At 38.5% G+C, this 19,661-nt stretch overlaps 1 protein-coding gene across 1 annotated transcript in view; it reads left to right on the top strand.

The window, feature by feature from the left end:
- Positions 1-18,385, top strand: part of UST (uronyl 2-sulfotransferase) — a 400,010-nt gene extending 381,625 nt beyond the window's left edge. The window contains exon 8 of the mRNA XM_072643672.1: positions 15,133-18,385. Within this exon, the coding sequence (XP_072499773.1) occupies positions 15,133-15,416 (284 nt within the window). The 3' untranslated portion in view covers positions 15,417-18,385. The remainder of the gene's footprint in view (positions 1-15,132) is intronic.
- Positions 18,386-19,661: the final 1,276 nt, after the last annotated feature.

Genomic DNA, 19,661 nt, shown 5'->3' on the forward strand with positions numbered 1-19,661 from the left:
TACTAGTTTTGCAAGCTGACTGTTTGTCATTTCTTATTGCACATTAGCATTCTATTACATTCATATGCCACAGCTTGTTCAGTCATTCCCCAACTAAGGGACATCCCTTCGATTTCCAATATCTTGCCACCACAAAAAGGGCTGCTGTACGTATTTTTGCACATGTAGGTCCTTTTCTCGTTTTTATGATTTCTTTGGGGTACAGAACTAGTAGTGGTATTAATGGATTTGGTAGCCCTTTGGGCATAATTCTAAATTACTCTCCAGGATGGCTGGATGAGTTTGCAGCTCCACCAATAGTTCATTAGTGTCCCAATTTCCCCACATACTCTCTAACATTTATAATTTTCCTTTTTTGTCACATTAGCCAGTCTGATAGATGTGAAGTGGTACCTTAAAGTTGTTTTCATTTGAATTTTTCTAGAGTACTGCTTCATATGCCTATAGATAGCTTGGGCCACGCTTTTTTAGACAAGTACGATATAGAAAAGTTGTTTTTGGAGGCTTCTCACTTCTATGCCTTTGAGGAGTTTTATATTTGAAAATAGTGATGATGATGATGGTGATGAAGAAGATGATAGCTAACATTTATATAGCATTTACTATGTGCCAGGCGTTGTGCTCAAAGCATTTTACAATTATCATCTCATTTGATCCTCACAATAACCCTGGGAGATGGGTGATGATATTATCCTCATTTTACCATTGGGGAAACTGAGGCAAACAGAAGTTAAACGACTTGCCCGGGTTCACACAGATAATAAGTATGTGAGGCCAGATTTGAACTTCAGTTTTTCTGACTCCAAGCCCTGCACTCTGTCCACTGCCCACTAGCATATGATGTTTCTTTTCCTTATCCACAATAAAATTTGGTTATGCTCTTAGTTACAAAACTCATGTTTATTCTAGGCAAATAATCTTCATCAAACCAGGTTAAGATAAGCTTGAAGTGCAGAAAGACAGAGGCCTATCCCTATAGGTTTTGGAGCAATTAAAGAAATGCTTATTATAGAACCCATAGAATTTGAAAAATATAATAAAAGTGAGTGGTAAAGTTCTCTGATTTTGCATATGGCCAACCATCTTGAAGGTCATAAAAATGGGGCCCCATCCTCTGGTGTAACAGCTGGGTTTACATAGCATTTCCAAAGTGTTTACTCTGGCAGAAAGCCAAGCCTACATCATTTTTCCATTATGCTTGTTTGACAGATGAAGAGAGGTGGTAAGGGTGCCTTCAAGGAGCAGTTCTGTGATTTCCTTCTTATTTACATTAAAAGACCTTTTAAGAGCACTGAAGATTGTGAACTTGCCCAAACATCATGTCACTGCAGCCTAGGAGAGGGCCATTTCTTTTGCAAAAATGCCCAAGCCCTGGGCAAGAAAGCCAAGTTTGCTTATGGCCTTGGCTTAAGTCCATTTGTAGGGTAGAATCCTAATCATTACCCAGCTTTAGGCAAGCAGGTTACTAATTAATAGTTTTAGTTGTTAGAGTCAGAAGAAACTTTTCCAAGATTTGCTTAGTGTGACATGTATGCAACCTCAAAATTCCCCACCCATACCAGGAACAGCCCACTGACTATCTGGTTAATCTACCAGTTGGCAAACACTCCACTGGCAAATTCAGGGTCAGAAGCTAGAAGCTCACTTGAACTGGCTAGTGAGGGCTATCCTTGAGGGAAAGGGACCTCAGGCACCAGCCATCTGGATGTAAGGCTAATAACCTTGCCTTCCTCTCCAATCAGATATATATATTATCGCTCAGTTTTGACGGCTGGTGAAAAATCCGTAGTTTCAATTACAACCATGGCAGGCTCATTTGCCACTGGGTCAATATTTGCTTTCTAAATGAAGCATTTTATTTTTGCTAATGGGAATACAGAATTCAAAAGCATTGAAAAATGAGGGCAAAATGTTCAGTAAATGAACCACATTATTGTAACAGTGTTTGGTTGTGCACACAGATGTTTTTGCTTTAATAGAATTGACATTTGTATTAAGTGAATGCACTCAGTGATACCCACCTGGAGCAGGGTCGTTGTCTGAAAGGAGGGATGTACATTTTTATACATGTATACTTAAGTTCTCATAGAAGACTGTGGCATCTTCTATCACCCCTTTGTTTCTTAAGCATTAGCTGCTATTGATGTTCCTTTGTTTCAGTCATGTCCAACTCTTTGTGGCCCCATTTGGAGTTTTCTTGGCAAAGGAAATAGAGTGGTTTGCCACTTCCTTCTCCTCTTTCATATGAGGAAACTGAGGCAAAGAGGGTTAAATAACTTGCCCAGTATTACACCATTAATAAGTGACTAAGGCTGGATTTCAAATCAGGTCTTCTTGACTCCAGGACCATCACTCTAATCACTGTACCACTTAGCTTCCTTAAGCATTAGTAGCTCTGCCTAAGCTTTCTGATACCATAATGCAGGGTTTTTCAGAAAGTCTAGAGATGGAGTGAAGGAAAATTAACAGTGCCCACCCTCCCACCCCATCCAGAGGGGGTCCATATAAACCTGGCCTGTTCCTAGAATGTATACTGAGTGAACTTGATCTCTCAAAATAGAAAGTTTTACCGTCAGTACCCTCAACTGAGCAGGCTAATAACACACCCAGAATCATCCTTGTGTTAATCCAACCTCAGTATGCAAGTGGCAAAAAAAAAAAAAAAAAAAAGCTCCCAGCCATTCAAATATTTTTTCCTAAATTATAGAGCTTTTTGGAACTATGCCCAAAGGGCTACAAAAATGTGCGTACCCTTTGACCTACCAACATTGCTTCTAGGGCTGTATCCCAAAGAGCTCGTAAAAATGGGGAAAGGTCCCACATGTACAAAAATATTTATAGCAGCTCTTTTTGTGGTAGCCAGGAACTAGAAATTGAGGGAATGGCCATCAGTTGGGGAATGGCTGAACAAGTTGTGGTATATGAATGTAATGAATACTGTTGTGCTATAAGAAATGACAAACAGGAGGACTTCAGAAAAACCTAGACTTCTATGAACTGATACTGAGTGAAATGAGCAGAAGCAGGAGAACATCATACACAGTAACAACTACAGTGAGTGAGGACTGTTTTTGATAGACTTAGCCCTTCATAGAAATGCAAGAGCCTAAAACATTCCCAAAGGACTCAATGCAAAATGCCATCCATATCCAGAGAAAGAACTATGGAATTGGAACTCAGGATGAAGCAGACTTGTGTTATGTTTTCTTCTGTTTTTTCTCATGGTTTCTTCCATTCATTTTAATTCTTCTATGCAATATGACTAATGTGAAAATGTGTTTAATAAGAGTGCATCTGTTGAACCCATATAAGATTTCATGTCATCTCGGAGAGGGAGGGGGAGAAAATTTAAAACTTCTGGAAGTGATTGTTGAAAACTGAAAACAAATAAATTAATTAAATTTTTTAAAAAAGAACTTTTTCCCAGTCTCTCCTAGACTTTTTTTTTTTTTTTTATCCTGGGTCTCCCTATCTCATCTAGGCTAGAAGTACAGCAGCCCCTCGTGGACCTGACCCATTCCTGATTGACCCAGGAATTTACTCTTCTGGGTCAATTCACCCTTCCTTAGGCAACATGGTGGCCCTCTACTCTCAGGGACTCACCATACACTTGTAAGACTTAGTGTGGACGTCCAATTGACTTAGCCCTCTACAGCTCCCAAGCTGTAGCAATCCAGCCTCAGCCTCCCTAATAGCAGAGATTACAGATGTGTATCACTGTGCCTAGCCCCTTCCCAAATTTTACCAAAGGCTTCTCCAAGTCTCAAGACAAAAAAGAACACATGTATACACTTCAAAGCCAGAATGTATGATGTGAAAAAACCTAGTTGGCTTTGAATTAGCCCTTGAAAGAAGTCCTAGTCCCTGTTCCACCATTCCATCACTCATTGTATGACACTGGAGAAATCATTTAACCTGAGTGGACCTTGGTTTCCCCATTTGTAACATAGAGAAATTGGATTAGGTCTTGTAAGTTTCCTTTCACTTCTAAATCCTCTGATCTTAACTGCCTTGCCTATCTCCTAGGGCTATTGTAAAGATCAGATTAGAAAATACATGTAGGGGCAGCTAAGTGGCACAATGGATAGGGCAACCAGTCCTGGAGTCAGGAAAACCTGAATTCAAATCCAACTGCAGGTACTTTCTAGCTATGTGACCCTGGGCAAGTCACTTACCCCTAATTGCGAAGGAAGGAAGGAAGGAAGGAAGGAAGGAAGGAAGGAAGGAAGGAAGGAAGGAAGGAAGGAAGGAAGGAAGGAAGGAAGGAAAATGTGATTATGTATACAGTTTTTTTACATATACACATAAATATGGATGTGATCATATATAGAATCCTCTGTGTGGGTGTGGGTATGGGTGTGTGTTTGCATGGACCTCCCAGTAAGAAACTTCCTCAACTAATTTATACTCCTGAATATTTACTTGGGATGTTGGGAGGTTAACTGATTTGCCCAAGGTCACACAGCCAAATACATGAATAAAGTGGGATTTGAATCCAGGTGTTCCTGAATCCAAGGTCAGTCCCATGTCCTCCATTAGTATTATTACTTGTGATATAATTTAACAATAAAAGGAATGTTTTTCAGACCTATTAGCAAAATTAGAGAAATAAAAAGATAACTTTTTGTGAATTTTCAGCCATGTAGATTGAGTCTAATATCTCTCTGTATATTCTTATTTATGGGGCTTTCTTTCCATTGAAAGTACAAAGCCACAAGCAAAGATCCGTAGAGTGGAGAACATGACCATACATACACCGCAGTATATTAACAATAATCATTGTGAGGGGTGTGGAGTCAGCAAAAGTGTCCATTTCCATGTAGCTCCTACCCCAGGACCATTCTTTCATTTATTCATAATTCCAAGGTCCATTCCCAATCTACACTGACTTTTGCAACTTTCAAGAGCACATGAGAGTGACTACAATAATCATTGTACCCTTTAGGTAAAAAGAAAAAAGAAGCAACTGAGAACTGTTTGATGCCACAGTTTCCCTTTCTCCATAATGCACTCAGAGAAAAAAAACAAACCTAAAAAACAGGTAAAGGGATATAGCATGACCAGTGCCTTCATTCACAGCTACAAGCTAAGCACTGGAGTATACAGCGTATCTGAAAAGTCTTAGTTCAGTTTTTAAGCTTTAATAGATACTAATTTAGCTACCCCCCTCATATTTTAGCAGTAAGTATATTTCCTAAAGAATTAAATTTAAGCTATTAAAGCTTAAAATTGCACAAAAACTTTTACAGTACGCTATATAGACTCCAGTGGAAACCACAAAATTCCAGATGTTGGAGCAGTATGTCCTGCTAAAAAGTCAACTGCTCATGCCAATTTTAAAAGTTTTGGTTTTTTCAGAAAAACATATCCCAAAATGAAATCATTGGTCTTTCTAAGACAAATCCACATTGTGGGAGGACAATAATCAATTCTATTTTTTTTAATTCACCTTAATGATTCCGTTGGATCAATGGAAGCATTGATTTCTCTGGTAGGTATATTTAGGTCAAAAGCCAAGGGAGGCATCCTATTTCCTGTGTAGCCTCCAGGAAAGTCATCAGCCAGTGACTGGTTTTTATATACATTATGTTTTCCCTTAAAGCTATTTGTATCCACAAAGTTCTTACCATTAAAGAGTATAATGAGAAGTCCATACACAAGGAGTATATTTCAATATGTCCTCCAAGCATCAGTTCAGAAATGTGCCCTATAGGTCTCTCTATGAAGCAGAAACCACAAGTACCTTATACTCATGGTCATAAAGGAGGGTATTTAGTACTATACATGTTACAGATAAACAATATCATTGAAAAAAATGAAGATTCACTGTAGCCATTAATGCCCTTTCAAATGTACTAGCTACCAGTTCCACACAGTGCTATACGAAGCAAATTCATCCTCTGTGGTCCCTCCCATCAAGGTAGCCTGTCGTCCCCTGTTTTTCAGAACATTTTGAGCAGCTCCCTTTTGAAACTGACTTCACCATCTGTGGCATAGTCTCTGAACTCCTCCCAATACCAGCAAATATCAAGATCTGCCATATTGCATAGACTTTAAACTTCAAGTCTAGAGACATAAGATTCAGCTATGGCATTCTACTAGGTGATCATGGATAATTTCTCACTTTCTGCATCTATTCAATGAGGATAATAATATCTGTATTGCTTCCTTCACAGGGTAATTGGGAGAAAATCTCTTTGTAAAGCTTTAAAGGCTATAAAAATGTGATTATTGAAAAAAATTACCTTTGTCTTTTGTGGCTATATTTGAACCTCAGTGGGATTGGCCATTTACAATAGTTAACACTAATGCCTTTTTTTTTTTTTTAAAGAAAAGTGGAAATTCTATTCATACAATGGTTAGAAGAGCAGATTTTCCCTGGTGTCTGGGAACTATATGGATCACATGAATGGGATATAACAGAAGCCATAATACTGATTCCTAGTAGCTGCTTGTTAATAGGGAAGCCTGTATAATACTAAGTTTCAGAGTCCTTAAGAAAATAACTTTCTTACATAGTTTAGTATTTATATACATACATATATATTTATATATGTTTATATATAAATATATATGTATACAATATAAATAAGAAAGAGATATGGGCCATTAAAAGAAAAGCTTTGTGCTAAAAAGGCAAAATTTGTTTTACTCTCTCCATCTCCAACCCTCCCCCAACAAGACTTAAACAATATCTTCTGTATCCAAAGATAAAAAGAATTCAAGTTCATACTGGGGCTATTTGCAGTCATTTCTCAATTCTTCCTATAGTTTAAAAGAAACTCCTTAGATCATAGAATTATAGATTGGGAACTAGAAGGCAATCTAATCCAACTCTTCCATTTTATAGATGAGGAAACTGAGGCCCAGCGAGGCTAAATGACTTTCCCAGAGTCAGAGATAGTAAATATCAGAAGAGGGTTCTCTACCCAAGTCCTCTCTCTCCAGGGACAGTGCTTTTTCCACTAAACCACATTGAGTTTGAGTTTCTTCATTTCTTGGTTTTTGCTTTTAAATAGCTCATCTTCATTGAGGAATAGTGCTTCCTGCCAACTCCCCATCCCACCACTCCCCTTTCAGCTCCACAAAAAAAATAAATAAATAATTTTAGGAATAAGTATAGTTCCTAAAGAAGGTTTGTTTTATGAATCAGACAGAAGAGACACCACCCTAAAGCCCTAATACCTTCCTTTAGAACCATTTATGGAATTCAGGCCAGAGTTGGATCCTGCTTCAAATAACCAAGCTGGTAACTTACTCAGATCTATGTTATGTTTGGAGGGAAACCCTGGGGTTTTCCTACAATTTGGAGTACATAGCAATGGACTGACTCACCTGTCACACTGACAGCACAGAAGGCATAAACGGACAAGCTTCTACTGCAGTGTTGTTTTGGGTTATTTGGTTGGTTTTTTGTTGTTTTTTTTTTTAAGAATTCTTTATTAAGCATGACTCACTGACTCTTAGTCCACCAAAACCACCAGGTATTTTTCACACTAATTATTTGTCTAGCCACACCTCCCTAATCCTGTGCTTATGAAGTTGATGTATTTTTTAAAAATACAACTGCAGAATTTTATATTTATCCCTAATACATTTTATCTCATTAATTTGAACCCATTGTTTTAACCTTTCATGATTTGGATAGATCCCAATTTTGTCATTCAACTTCTTAGCTATTATGTCATCAAGAAATTCAATAAGGAGGCCAGCTACCAGGCTCCTCCCCACCCACAGAAAAGCACTGGAAAAACCATCTGCTAGGTAGTAGGAAGACTGTATGGGCAGAAGGAGTAACAATGTTGGTGAAATAAAGATCTTTTGACATACGGAGTATACCAATTCATCTACCAGCCTATCAATGGAAAAATCAATGACTTTATGTGGATTTATATGAGTTCCATAGGCAGTGATGTCTTTCCAATCTTAATTTACAGTTAAATGGTACTTGTAATTTCATCAGTATTTGAGACTGTCTGAAGGAAAAGCTCCCTGACAGTAGAGGTTACCATATTCTACAACATGCCTGTTATCACCTTACTAAATATATTGCTGATGAGAAGTGATGTAAGTGACAGAGTTTTGTGGTGCTCGGGGTATCTACTGAATTTCTCATGCCAGAAAATTATACCCCTTTTTCTGAATAAGAGATACATATTTAAAGTATTGGCTGTATTGATGAATTTAATCCTTAGACCCTATAAAGTGACTGTTCTATAGAAAGATATAAGTGGGAAAAATCAGCAATGGTTCCATAGAAACTTTTGGTTTTTCTGCCCATTTCTCTCTCTCTCTCTCTCTCTCTCTCTCTCTCTCTCTCTCTCTCTCTCTCTCTCTCTCTCTCTCTCTCTCTCTCTCTCTCTTCTTCTCTCTTCTCTCTTCTCCCTCTCTTCTCTCTCTCTCTCTCCTAATTTGCCCAGGGTCACACACCTACTAAGTAACAGGTATCCAAAGCTACAAGAACTCAGATCCTCCTGACTCCAGGTTTATTGCTCTATCCATTGCACCACCTAGCTGGCCCCTTCTATCCATTTCAAATAGTACCTTGTTTTGTTACAGGATAGGGGGCTAGCTGTGAAGCCAGGGGAACCTGACTTTCAGCTGGACCTCTGACACAATCTGGCTTTGTGGTTCTGGACAGCTCCTTTAACTTTTCAGTGCTGTCGGCAGCTTTCTAAGACTATAAGGTTTGCAGGTATCGTTGACTTACATTGAAACAACAATCTGCTCACATTCCCCATCCCAAGATTTATACAGGACTCTTTCCTTTTTCTCTCTCACCATGCCTTCATCATCTGGCTTTCTTCCTTTTCTTTTCTTTTTTTTTTTTTCACCAATAGCAGCTGATTTTTGTTTCTGATAAGCTGAAATTTCTTCAGAGCAAATCATTGTAGGAACAATAGTTGACTTTTATCTAGTACTTAAACTTTGCAGAGAACTTCCTATGCTATTTTATCCCCATTTTACAGATAAGGAAACTGAGGCTGAAAATCTTTGAATCAGTCCATGAACATTTAGTGAGCGCCCGCTTTACGGCAGGCACTGTGCCGAGTGCTGTCTTGCCTAGGGTCACTCACGTAACACATGTCAGAGGCAAAATTCAGTCAGGCAATTCGAACTCCAGTTTTCATACTCTGTTACCTACAGCATAGAGCTAAACGGTCAGACAAGAGGTGGGAAAGAATTATCCCATTTTAAAAGGAACTCCTCCCCTGGGGAGAGAAGGGGGGAAAGAGAGGAGGGAGAGTGGAGAAAGATAAGGAGAAGCAGAGAGAGAGTTGAGAGAGAGAAAGAGAAGGAAGGAGGAGGAAAGGAGGGGGAAGGAGAGAGAGAGATGAGAGAGAAAATAAACAGAAAAAAGGCAAAACGTCGTAAAGAGTCTGTCATCTCCACTCTTTCGTCCCATTTTACAAAGGTAGGATACCATATTTGCATCCTCAGACTCTTAGCCAGGATCTTCTTCTATTTCTTCAGAGGAAGAATGACTGAAGAGGAAAACCCATCTAACGTCCTCTTGGGTTCCTCCTCCTCCTTCCCCTGGCTCTGTATAAGAATGAATTTAAACTGCCACTAGCTGGGTGGCTGCAGACTGATGGCACCAGCAGTCATTTATTTTGGTAGAAGGGGAGTGAGGGGTGGGGGAAACAGTCTTCTCTTCTTAAATTTGTATGTTCCCTGTAGGTCTTTCTAAAGCCTCCATATACAATCCCTCTATCAAAAAGACTCATATGCAGAAAGTGTTAGCACATAGATTCATTGTCTGTCCACAGAAAACAAAGCAGATAATTGAGGGAATTATTTATATAATTTAAGGCCCCAAATAAAAAAACTTTGTAGTAAAGTTATCTAGATAACATTCTTATTTCATCACTATACTTTCAAAGTATAAACAACCTGTGATAGGAATAAGTTGCATTGTGCGTCATTTGATAATAGCTGATTCCCATACAGAATTGAAAGTATTTTATTATAAGTAAGTCTGATAATCCAGCTGCAGGGAAATTGTGTAGATATGGCAAGATATTTAAAATGATTCCTAAAATCCTGGCATATTCAAAGAGTGAAATTCACATCTATATTTAATTCTAAACTTTATGTAGGAATCAAAGAATCACAGAGCTTCAGAGTTTGACAGGACGATGGAGGCCATTGGGCAGGTAGGTGGCAGAACAGATAGAGCACCAGGCCTGGACACAGAAAGACTGAGTTCGAATCCAACCTTAGACATTTACCAGCTGTGTGACCCTGGGCCAATCACTTCACCCCTGTGTGCCTCAGTTTCCTCATCTGTAAAATTGAGCTGGAGAAGGAAATGGCAAACCAATCTGGTATCTTTGCTAAGTAAACCCCAAATGGGGTCACAAAGAGTCAAACATTACTGAACAGTAAACAGAGGCCAGCAAGCCTTACCCATACATGATCAAGAAGCACCTTTTCACATCTATTTTTAAGAAATCAGTGTATAAAAAGATGCAGTCAATTAGAACATGTATAGAGGAAGGTAGGTGGCATAGTGTAACACAGAGGTAGACTTAGAACCAAGAAGTCTAGAGTTCATTTCCTAAGAAATTGAAAGGAAGTGGGCCAGTCAGTCTACATCCTGAACCCCGTGTCCACATGGTGTGAAAAGCACAGAAACAACACAGATACTAGCTGTGCCAACCCTAGGCTAGTCACTGAACTTCAGCCTCAGTTTCACCATCTGTAAAATGAAAATAATAGTAACACCAACCCCATTGGTGTTACTGTGAGTATCAAAGGAGAGATCATATGTGAAGCATTTTACAATCTTCAACGGTTATATAAATATTATCTATTGTACTGAATTCTGGAAACAGAACAGTGGAGGACTTAACAGACAGAAATGGAAGCCTGTAGCCCTAGCATTTTGATGGTTCAGTTGTGATTTCTGGAGACCTTATTCCCCTCTGCCCCACCCACTCCCCATTACTATTTCACATAATTCAGGTCTCTATGCATAGAATTATTATTCCAGAGGGAGAAGAGATCTCAGATGCCTGGTAATCTGACTCCCTTTCACAGGGAAGAAAGAAGTTCAAGAAGCTTCATGATGCTCAAGGTCACCCAAACAGTCAGCTTCAGAGGTGGGGATGAACTTGGGCCTTCCCAAAATACTTGACTTGCTCCTGTCCTATATTGCCTGTCAAGAAGGCTGAGTGTTTCTTGTATTATAAAGGAGAGATATGAATACTGGAACTCATGACAAAAATTTGCATCAGGACATCTTTTTAAGGCAATCAGGATTAAGGGACTTACCTAGGTCTCACAGCTAGCGTCAAGTATATGAGGCAAGATTTGAACTCAGATCCTCCTAACTTCAGGACTGGTGCTCTATCCACTGCACCACCTAGCTGCCCCTATATCAGGACATTTTTAAACTGCTGCTGACTCACTTTGTGACCTGCGCAAGTGATGTATTCTTTCTGGGTGTCGGATTCCTCATTTTGAAAATGAAGGTGTTGAGTAAAGTCGTCTAGTGTGCTAAAATTCTAAGTTCCAATTTCCTTTTTAAAAAAAAAGCTGGGCTATGAAGGGAAAATCTCTCTGGTGCACAGGCCTCCCTCTACAGAATGGTATTTATGTTAGATTTGTAAGGTCCTTGAGGACAGCATGGTCTTTTGCCTCTTTTTGTATCCCCAGCACTTAGCATAGTGCCTGGTATAAAGTAAAACGCTTAATAAATGGTGATTGATTGATTGATTGAAGGGACTAGATGACTCCCCAGATTCCATCACTGGTTTCCTATTGATTCATCCTCCCACCCTGAGGAGGAAAAGTAGGTGCACCAGTCCATCCATGTCCAGGGCTTCTGTGTCCACCTAGTGGAAAGCACAGAAACCACCAAACTGTTCTTGAAAGAGAAGCTTGTTTCTTTATGAATTAATCTTGCAAAACACTGGCAAGGTTGAAATGATTAAACTGTTTTAGATTCAGTGCATTCTTAGAAATCCTTGGGCCTTAATTCTGCTGTGGCAAAGGGGAAAACCATTATATTATACAAGAACCTTAAGGGACAGGGCATCTAGTGAGTGGCTCAGGTAAGAGACTACAAATTCCTGAGTTCTATCTTTCTCCCACTCCTTATTTAACTATAAGTAAATCACACAAACATATGCCAAGGAACCTATTTTTGAATATTGCATAATGCAAATTCATGACATATTGAGATAATTGTAAAGTCTTAGATTGATTTTTTTTAGGTGAAATACTAGAATGTGCACATCCCAATGAATAACCTTCAGAGTAGTCTATGTGCTTACACCAGTCCTAATGATATTTTTAAAACATTTCTTTAAATCTTTAGGAAATTGCATCTCAGCCTAATCTTTATCTGCAAATAGATTTGATTTTTGTTTCAAGTCAATTATTCAGACAGCTCAGAGCAATGATATATAAGGTGGTTTTTTAAGCTGGGTTAAGACCATTTTAGGTCACAATAGGGTATGACTATAAAATATGTGAGTGGAGGTGAGAAGAGAATATATATGGATATAGTTCATCAACCAGCTCTGAAGAGAAATAGCATTAGAATTACTTCAGGAATAGGAAAAAAATTTAAAGCGTGCCTTTAAAAGAACTAAAACATTTCCATTTTTTTCTCAGCCTGCATGCATTGATTCACATATTGGCAAATAATATGTCAGAAGGTGCATATCCACCAGTGTATTGTATGTCAGGCAATAAAGATTTATTAAGCACCTACTATGTGCCTGGTACTGTACTAAGCACTGGGTAGGTATTCCAATACTAAAAACAAAGGAACTCTCTCAAGGAAACCAAAGAACAGGAGGAAAGGAGAAGGAAGTTTCCCAGCAATGAGGCATGGTGGAGTCTAATCTGAAAGAATACAGCCAACTAAGAAATTAAGAAATGACTGACCTACAAGCCCTTTTTTAATGGAGAATTTGGAAGGATTTCTTTGTCCTACCTTCCGATCAGAGGGATAGAGGCTACTAAGGGTACTGAGAAGGTGTGAGTACCAAGTCTGACACAGTCTTACTCAATGATGAGTTCCCTGATGATGCAGTCCCTGAGGGCATGATGGGATCCATTCCAAAGACATGCAGCTAGGTAGAAAATGAAGAGAGCTGTCCTAGGAGCCTTCTTTAAAATTGTTTGTCTCAATCCTTAAGACTAAAATCAAGGCTGAAACATAAATGCACACAATCTCAGAGTTGGGATGAACTCCAGAAGCTGTCTAATTTCATTCATCCTTGAACAGCAATGCCTACCATAATTTCTCTGATAAGTGGTCATCTAGTCTTCCCTTAAAGACCTCCAGCAAAAAGGAACTCACTCTCTCCTTGGGCAGTCTGTTCCATTTTTATTTGGCTCTAACTATTCAAAAAAAATTTCCCCTTATAATCAAACCTAAATCTACTTCTCAACAACCCCACCTACTACTCCTATGTCAGTTCTCTGGAGGCAAACGTACTATAAATTCAATAATTCCCCATTCACATGTCAGCATTTCAATATTTAAAAACAACTATCATATGAAAGTTAGGTTTGTTTTTTCTTTTCATGGCCAACCATCTTCCATCCCTTCAGATGATTCTTGTAGGGCATGGTCTATAGCCCTCAGTCTATCTAGGTTACCCATTTCTGCATATTCTTCAGTTTGCAAATACGGAACTCAATGTGGAAGAATGAAGAAAGGAAGAACATAGGTTTTAACATACTCAGGAATGAATTTACCTTTCATTGACTTTGTTGCAAAAAGTTTCTCATGTATGTTACTGCCGGTAATTCCTTTCATCAATACATAAGGATAAATCAATAGTCAGTTTGAATTGATGTAACTCTGTATGGTGTACTATACTTTGAAGTCTAGTACCTTACTTCCTCTATTTTGGAGTTCTCTCCAATGATGCTGATTGCCACCCATCCATGCCTGCCCCACCCTGTACAGCTCTTGCCAACATTTTCTTATAAGTCAGCCAGCAGTGGCCCACCTAACATGTTAGATGTCTTTCCTTGCTTTCTCCTTGCATCATAAAGATCCCAGGGAAGCATTCTGGTTGCCTACTTGTCATCCTTCACCATCACCTTCCTACCTTCCCTTCTTTTCAACAAGTTCTTGATGACATCTGTTAATCCTGTTTCTTCAGAGTTCCTCATTGATTTCATGGTTTGACTATTCACAGCCACCAAGCACTTCTACATTGCTGTCTGGATAATATTCTTTTTAATTCTTTGGGGATTGATATAGTCCATTCCTCAGTGTGGAACAGCAATACCAGTTGAATATTCTTCTTAAAAAGATGGTCCTTTTCTTTCATGCATAGGGTCTTCAAAGTATCTACTTTTTTGGCTGACTGTTTAACTATTTTAAGACATAAAATATCACTTTTTTTTGTTGTCTTTGACTGGTAAGATCATCTAAAATAAAACATTTCAAGAATTTCAAAACTGTTGATTTTACATATTTATTGAGAAACGTTCTTAAATGGAAAAGTACTGAATATTGTATATGTTATAATTAAAAAGTGACATTTAGAATGTCTATTATGCATAGTATGTTTAACCAGCTGATGTCAATATCAACCATGAGACCAATTTTAGTATTTTCTAGGTCATGTTAAGAGCAGAGCTTCCCACCTGTTTCTTTGTCTCTTAGCTACTTATTTCAGTTACCATTAATAACATAGAATTCTAGATTCTCTTATCCAGATAAAGTTGATTAATGAGCTTGGGCAATACATACATGCATGTATATGTATATATGTATATACATATACATGTACGTATGTATGTATATATTTTTGTTCAGTCATTTCAGTCACATTTGACTCTTCATGACCTCATTTAGGGTTTTCTTGGCAAAGATACTAGAGTGCCTTGCCATTTCCTTCTCCAGCTCATTTTAGACTGAGGTAAATGGTTCAGTGATTTTTCCCAGAGTCACATAGCTAGTTAGTGTCTGAGGCCAGATTTGAACTCACAAAGATGAGTCTTTCTGACTTAGGTTCAGCACTCTACTCTATGCACTGTGCTCTGGGTGTGTGTGTGTGTGTGTGTGTGTGTGTGTGTGTGTGTGTGTGTGTGTGTGTGTGTGTGTGTGTGTGTGGTGGATGATACTGATAAGTTTCTGGTTTCTTTCTTTTTCAGAACATAGAAAACTGGGGAACATGACTGTGACAGTAAAAAAGACCGTCCCATCTCCTGAAGCCATTCAAATTCTCTACCAACGCATGAGATATGAGTATGAATTCTACTACTTTGTCAAAGAGCAGTTCCACCTGCTCAAGCGCAAATTTGGACTCAAATCTCACATCAATCAGCCACCAGTGAGGCCACAGTTCTTTATTCCTACTCCACTGGAAACTGAGGAACCAATAGATGATGAGGAGCAAGATGATGAAAAGTGGTTGGAAGACATCTACAAGAGGTGATGCAAGCACCATGCCAACCTCCAATGGACTCATCCCTCTTTCTTGAGAGCTTTGTTGTTCGTTTCAAAAAGGATCTTTAAGGGACTAAATTAATGCACAGTTGCATTAAAAAAAAAACATTCCTACATGATGGGGTGAATGGGAGATACCCGGTTTTGCGGGTTTTATTTGTTTAATTTTATTGTATGTTTTTCTTGGCTCCCTAGGATCCTTTCTAGGACACCCTAGATGGCTCCAACTCAAAACATCTCATCATAAAATAGCTTTCCTCGGTGTGTTTGGGAAGGACATTCTATCTTCAAACAGCCTACCATTTTGCAAAATAATTTGTGCAAAATATTAATTGCCTCCATGATAATAGAGTCATCTCAGTCCATCTCAATGAGAATACAATTCAGTTTTCACAAAGTCCAGGGGAATTTAAGAATTGTATAATAGTCCAGGTCACAAAGGAAATAGGACAGCCAGCTTAAGTCACACTAGCTTATAAATAGGAAGCATTTCCCAGAGTGAATTGGGCCTATTAGGATCGATGAACTTTTGCCTTAGAAGCTTCAAGAATTTCAATTGGTAAATGGAATTAAGTTGTCTTGTCAGTACCTTTGGTCTTGGGAGTGAACACCAAATAATGGCATCAGCATAAGTCTCTTTGGACTCCTTGTGCTGAACAACCAACCCAATTTCATGTTTTGCACTACTGCCAAGCTCCATTAAGATAGCTAATTCTTAAGAATGTTACTCATGGGTGATAGAGTCACACGAATGAGAAAAGAAGTCACTGAGGGATCCATCTAAACATCTGGAGTCCATATGAAGAGTAAGGAGGAAGACTTAGTAATGAGGTTTTAGGGATTCAGGGTTCATTAGAAAATGGCCATAATCCTGAACTATTTCTAGCTCCTATAAGCATCCTTCCTTTTAAAATTGCTTTGGGATAAAATCCTAAGTCACCACTTTAGGGAGCACACTTCAGTTTTTCTGAAGAAATCCTGCCACTAAGGACAAAATCTAGTCACAGTGGCCATATCTAACTCAGCTAATAAAAGGCAAGCAACAGAGGATGAGGCTTCTTTAAAAGATAAAAGGGTTACAAATCCCATGAGATACTCTTTAATTAACTTATTATAGGAATATATAAGCAGAGCTAGAAATGACTTTAAAGGTCTATCTAATCCAGGGGTTCTTAAGTCTTGATGTGTGATGAACCCCTTTGGCAGCCTAGTGATGCCAATGGGCCACATCTCAGAATATTAATTTTAAATGCATACAATAAAATACATAGGAAATCAATTATATAGACATACAGATAGAAAAGTATTTTTTTTAAAGGTCCATAGACCCCTGATCTAATATAACACTTTCATTTCACAGATGAGAAAACTGAGGCTCAAAGACTGGCCCAAAATTACACGGGGATTAAGTGGCAAAGTGAGAATTCGAACTCAGATCTAGCACTTTCCACTCAACCCTCCAGACTCATTATGTTTTTGTCTCTATTACCTCAGTAAACAGCTACTTTCCTAGACAAGGGTGATGAACTCAGTGCAAGTAACAGTAGGACCACAGTTCTTCCCCTGGTAGAAGAGCAGCCTTGTATCCATCACCTCCCAGAGTTAGTTTCACCAATAGAAGACCATCATTACAAATAGGCATAATTTCTGTGGTATTGATTGAAATCCCAGTGTTGAAAGATTTTTTCTCACTGACATGATTTCCAATATTACACAATGTGATATGTATTCGTTGGGATTAAAATGCAAATATCCCTAGAAAAGTGAAGAAGACTTGAAAACAAGGAAAAAGGTAGGAGAAGGGAGCGAGTTGGCCCAATTTGGCGACTTCACCGCTTGACTTATGAGCAGGCCTGCAGGTGGCGGCAGTGGCGTATTAGTAGGGTCCAGTTTACACTAAATCAGACTTTGGGATTTTTACAAACCACATATTTTAAGGTTCTTCAAACACATATAAATCATTCGTGGTCCTTCCCCACCCCCACCCTACCCCCACTTAAATTGGACAGTAGTCAAAATCTAAAACAAGTCATTTGACAATAGGCAAGTCCTCCCTAAAGCTACTTTATCATGAGATGTATTAAGAAGTCTCCACACCCACAGGAAATCAGCTTGGCCTTGGAGTAGCCTGACTGTGTGAGCTGTACTTGGCATCCTTGTGGGTGTGCTTTTCCATCCAAAGAGGGGTGTAGTTAAGAAGAGCTGTAGTATTCAAGTAAGATAAGCGTTTAGAAGAAATGTTGTTAAAAGAGAAATGTCCTTCTTACTCATTTGAGGGATTTATGCACTACCATTAAGGTACCCTAACAGAAAGTGACCTGGCTAACAGCCGGCATCAGGACACAAAATGAGAATCTTCTGCCTTGTGGACTTTAAATAGTTTCTATGAAATTACATGTAAAGAAGAATTAGTTTACACACTGTGGAACCTTGTAATCCAATGAGAGTAACCGTATCCTCTCCTTGAGCATGAACAAAGGTGATTTAAATCATGCCATAGACAGAGCAGTAGAGTAGTGGGTCGTCAAGTTCATTTGGCCCCTTTGTGGAAATTGCTTGAAGTTTAATTCCAGTCCGTAAGTCGGCTTCTCCTATCGATTGAAAGGCATTTCTATCTTGACCACTTTATAACAAAAAAGCAAAAACTGTTGACTGATTTACTTGCTGGGCCTTAATGTTATTTTTACCTAACAAACTGCCTTGAAGTTATGCCTCTTTCTCCCTCAAAGGCAAGGTACTCCGTAAATTTATTTGGCACTTAAGGAAAAGTCTTTCTGGCTCTGGGCCCACACACGGTTTGTACATCATGAAATATATTGTACATTTTACATAGTTTAATTTAAAAGAAAATACATGTTAAGCTGGTTAATCTTTGACTGCCTTATTTATTATAACTTTTCAGCACATTCCAAGGTTTTAGTTACTCAGGAAGGAGTTAATTAAAATGATTTTATTTTAGTCTGCTGGATGTTTTTTAAAAAGCAAAAGTCACTATTATGAGCCTTTAGCCTACTTTGTGTTGAGTGCTGTGTAAGTGCTTGTAAATCTTTTTTTTTTTTCAAGAAGAAGAAAAAAAGTTTGGTGTTTGACATTAATGAAAAGAAGAAAATATATAAGGAACCAAAACATTAGCTTAACTGAAATGAAAGCAATCTGTGTTTGGGATGAAATGTTCTTTAACTTATTCAGTACCCACATTAAGGGGTAAAGGAATATAAATAATTTGGCCTTTTTTTTTCCAGTCTGTTGATAGCTGAAAATAAAACCTTGCAATTCCACACACATATAACCCTTCAGCTTCGTTGGTTGACCAGGCTTTCCTCCTAATGTGAGACCCTACTTAGTAACTTTTCACAAATTCATGGAAAGAATTGATCGAACACCTGGTTTTTTTGTGTATTGGAACAATTGGTTTAATTGCTATTTCCACTGAATCAGCAGGTCATTCCAATGTCAGGAAGCCTCAGCCTGAATCGCAATATTTTATGCCCATCAGATAAATACCTTCCAAACCTATACATGTAAGCAATAATGAGAAAAAAGGCAAGACATTTCTAACCTCGAACTGACCACCTCAAACCCTTCCCTTTAGAGGGACAGAAACTTAGAGGTTTGTCCCTTCCTGGGATAAACAGTAATGATGGTGGAAATGCTGTATCTCTAGGATCTATTGGAACTTTCACAAAAAATAAAATGGCTCCATATGCTTCCTAGACACTATAGACATGACAGTTAAGTGACATGTTATTTGAGTGATGTAATGTCCACTTATTACCAGGGAAACAATCTGCCATATGTTGACACTAACTGAAAGAATAAGTTATTGTTCATCAGAGAATGCTTTGTGATGAGAGAAAATAAATTAGTTGAGTCTCCAATGATGAGTATTAAGTAGTGGCCTTTCCTTGCTGTTGAATATTGTTCTCTGGCCCAGGACCTTAGGGGACTTTCAAATGGACTCCTTAATAATGAAACAAACCAACAAGTGGTAACTGGGGTGAAAGAAGCTCAGGGTGCTTGAAATGAGGGCTACGTGGGATGATTTGATTTGTCCATGGGATTTGTAAGCAATCAAGTCAGCATTTATTAAATAAGTAGTAAGTGTCAGGTACTGAGCTACAAGTACTGGGGATACAAATCTTGCCCTTGAGGAGATCACATCCTAATGGGGGTGCCAGCATGTACAAATATAGGGATAGTGCCTTTGATTTTGTCGCATAGAAAACTTGATGGT

The sequence above is a fragment of the Notamacropus eugenii genome, chromosome 2, assembly GCF_028372415.1.
Source record: "Notamacropus eugenii isolate mMacEug1 chromosome 2, mMacEug1.pri_v2, whole genome shotgun sequence".
In the NCBI taxonomy this organism is placed as follows: domain Eukaryota; kingdom Metazoa; phylum Chordata; class Mammalia; order Diprotodontia; family Macropodidae; genus Notamacropus; species Notamacropus eugenii.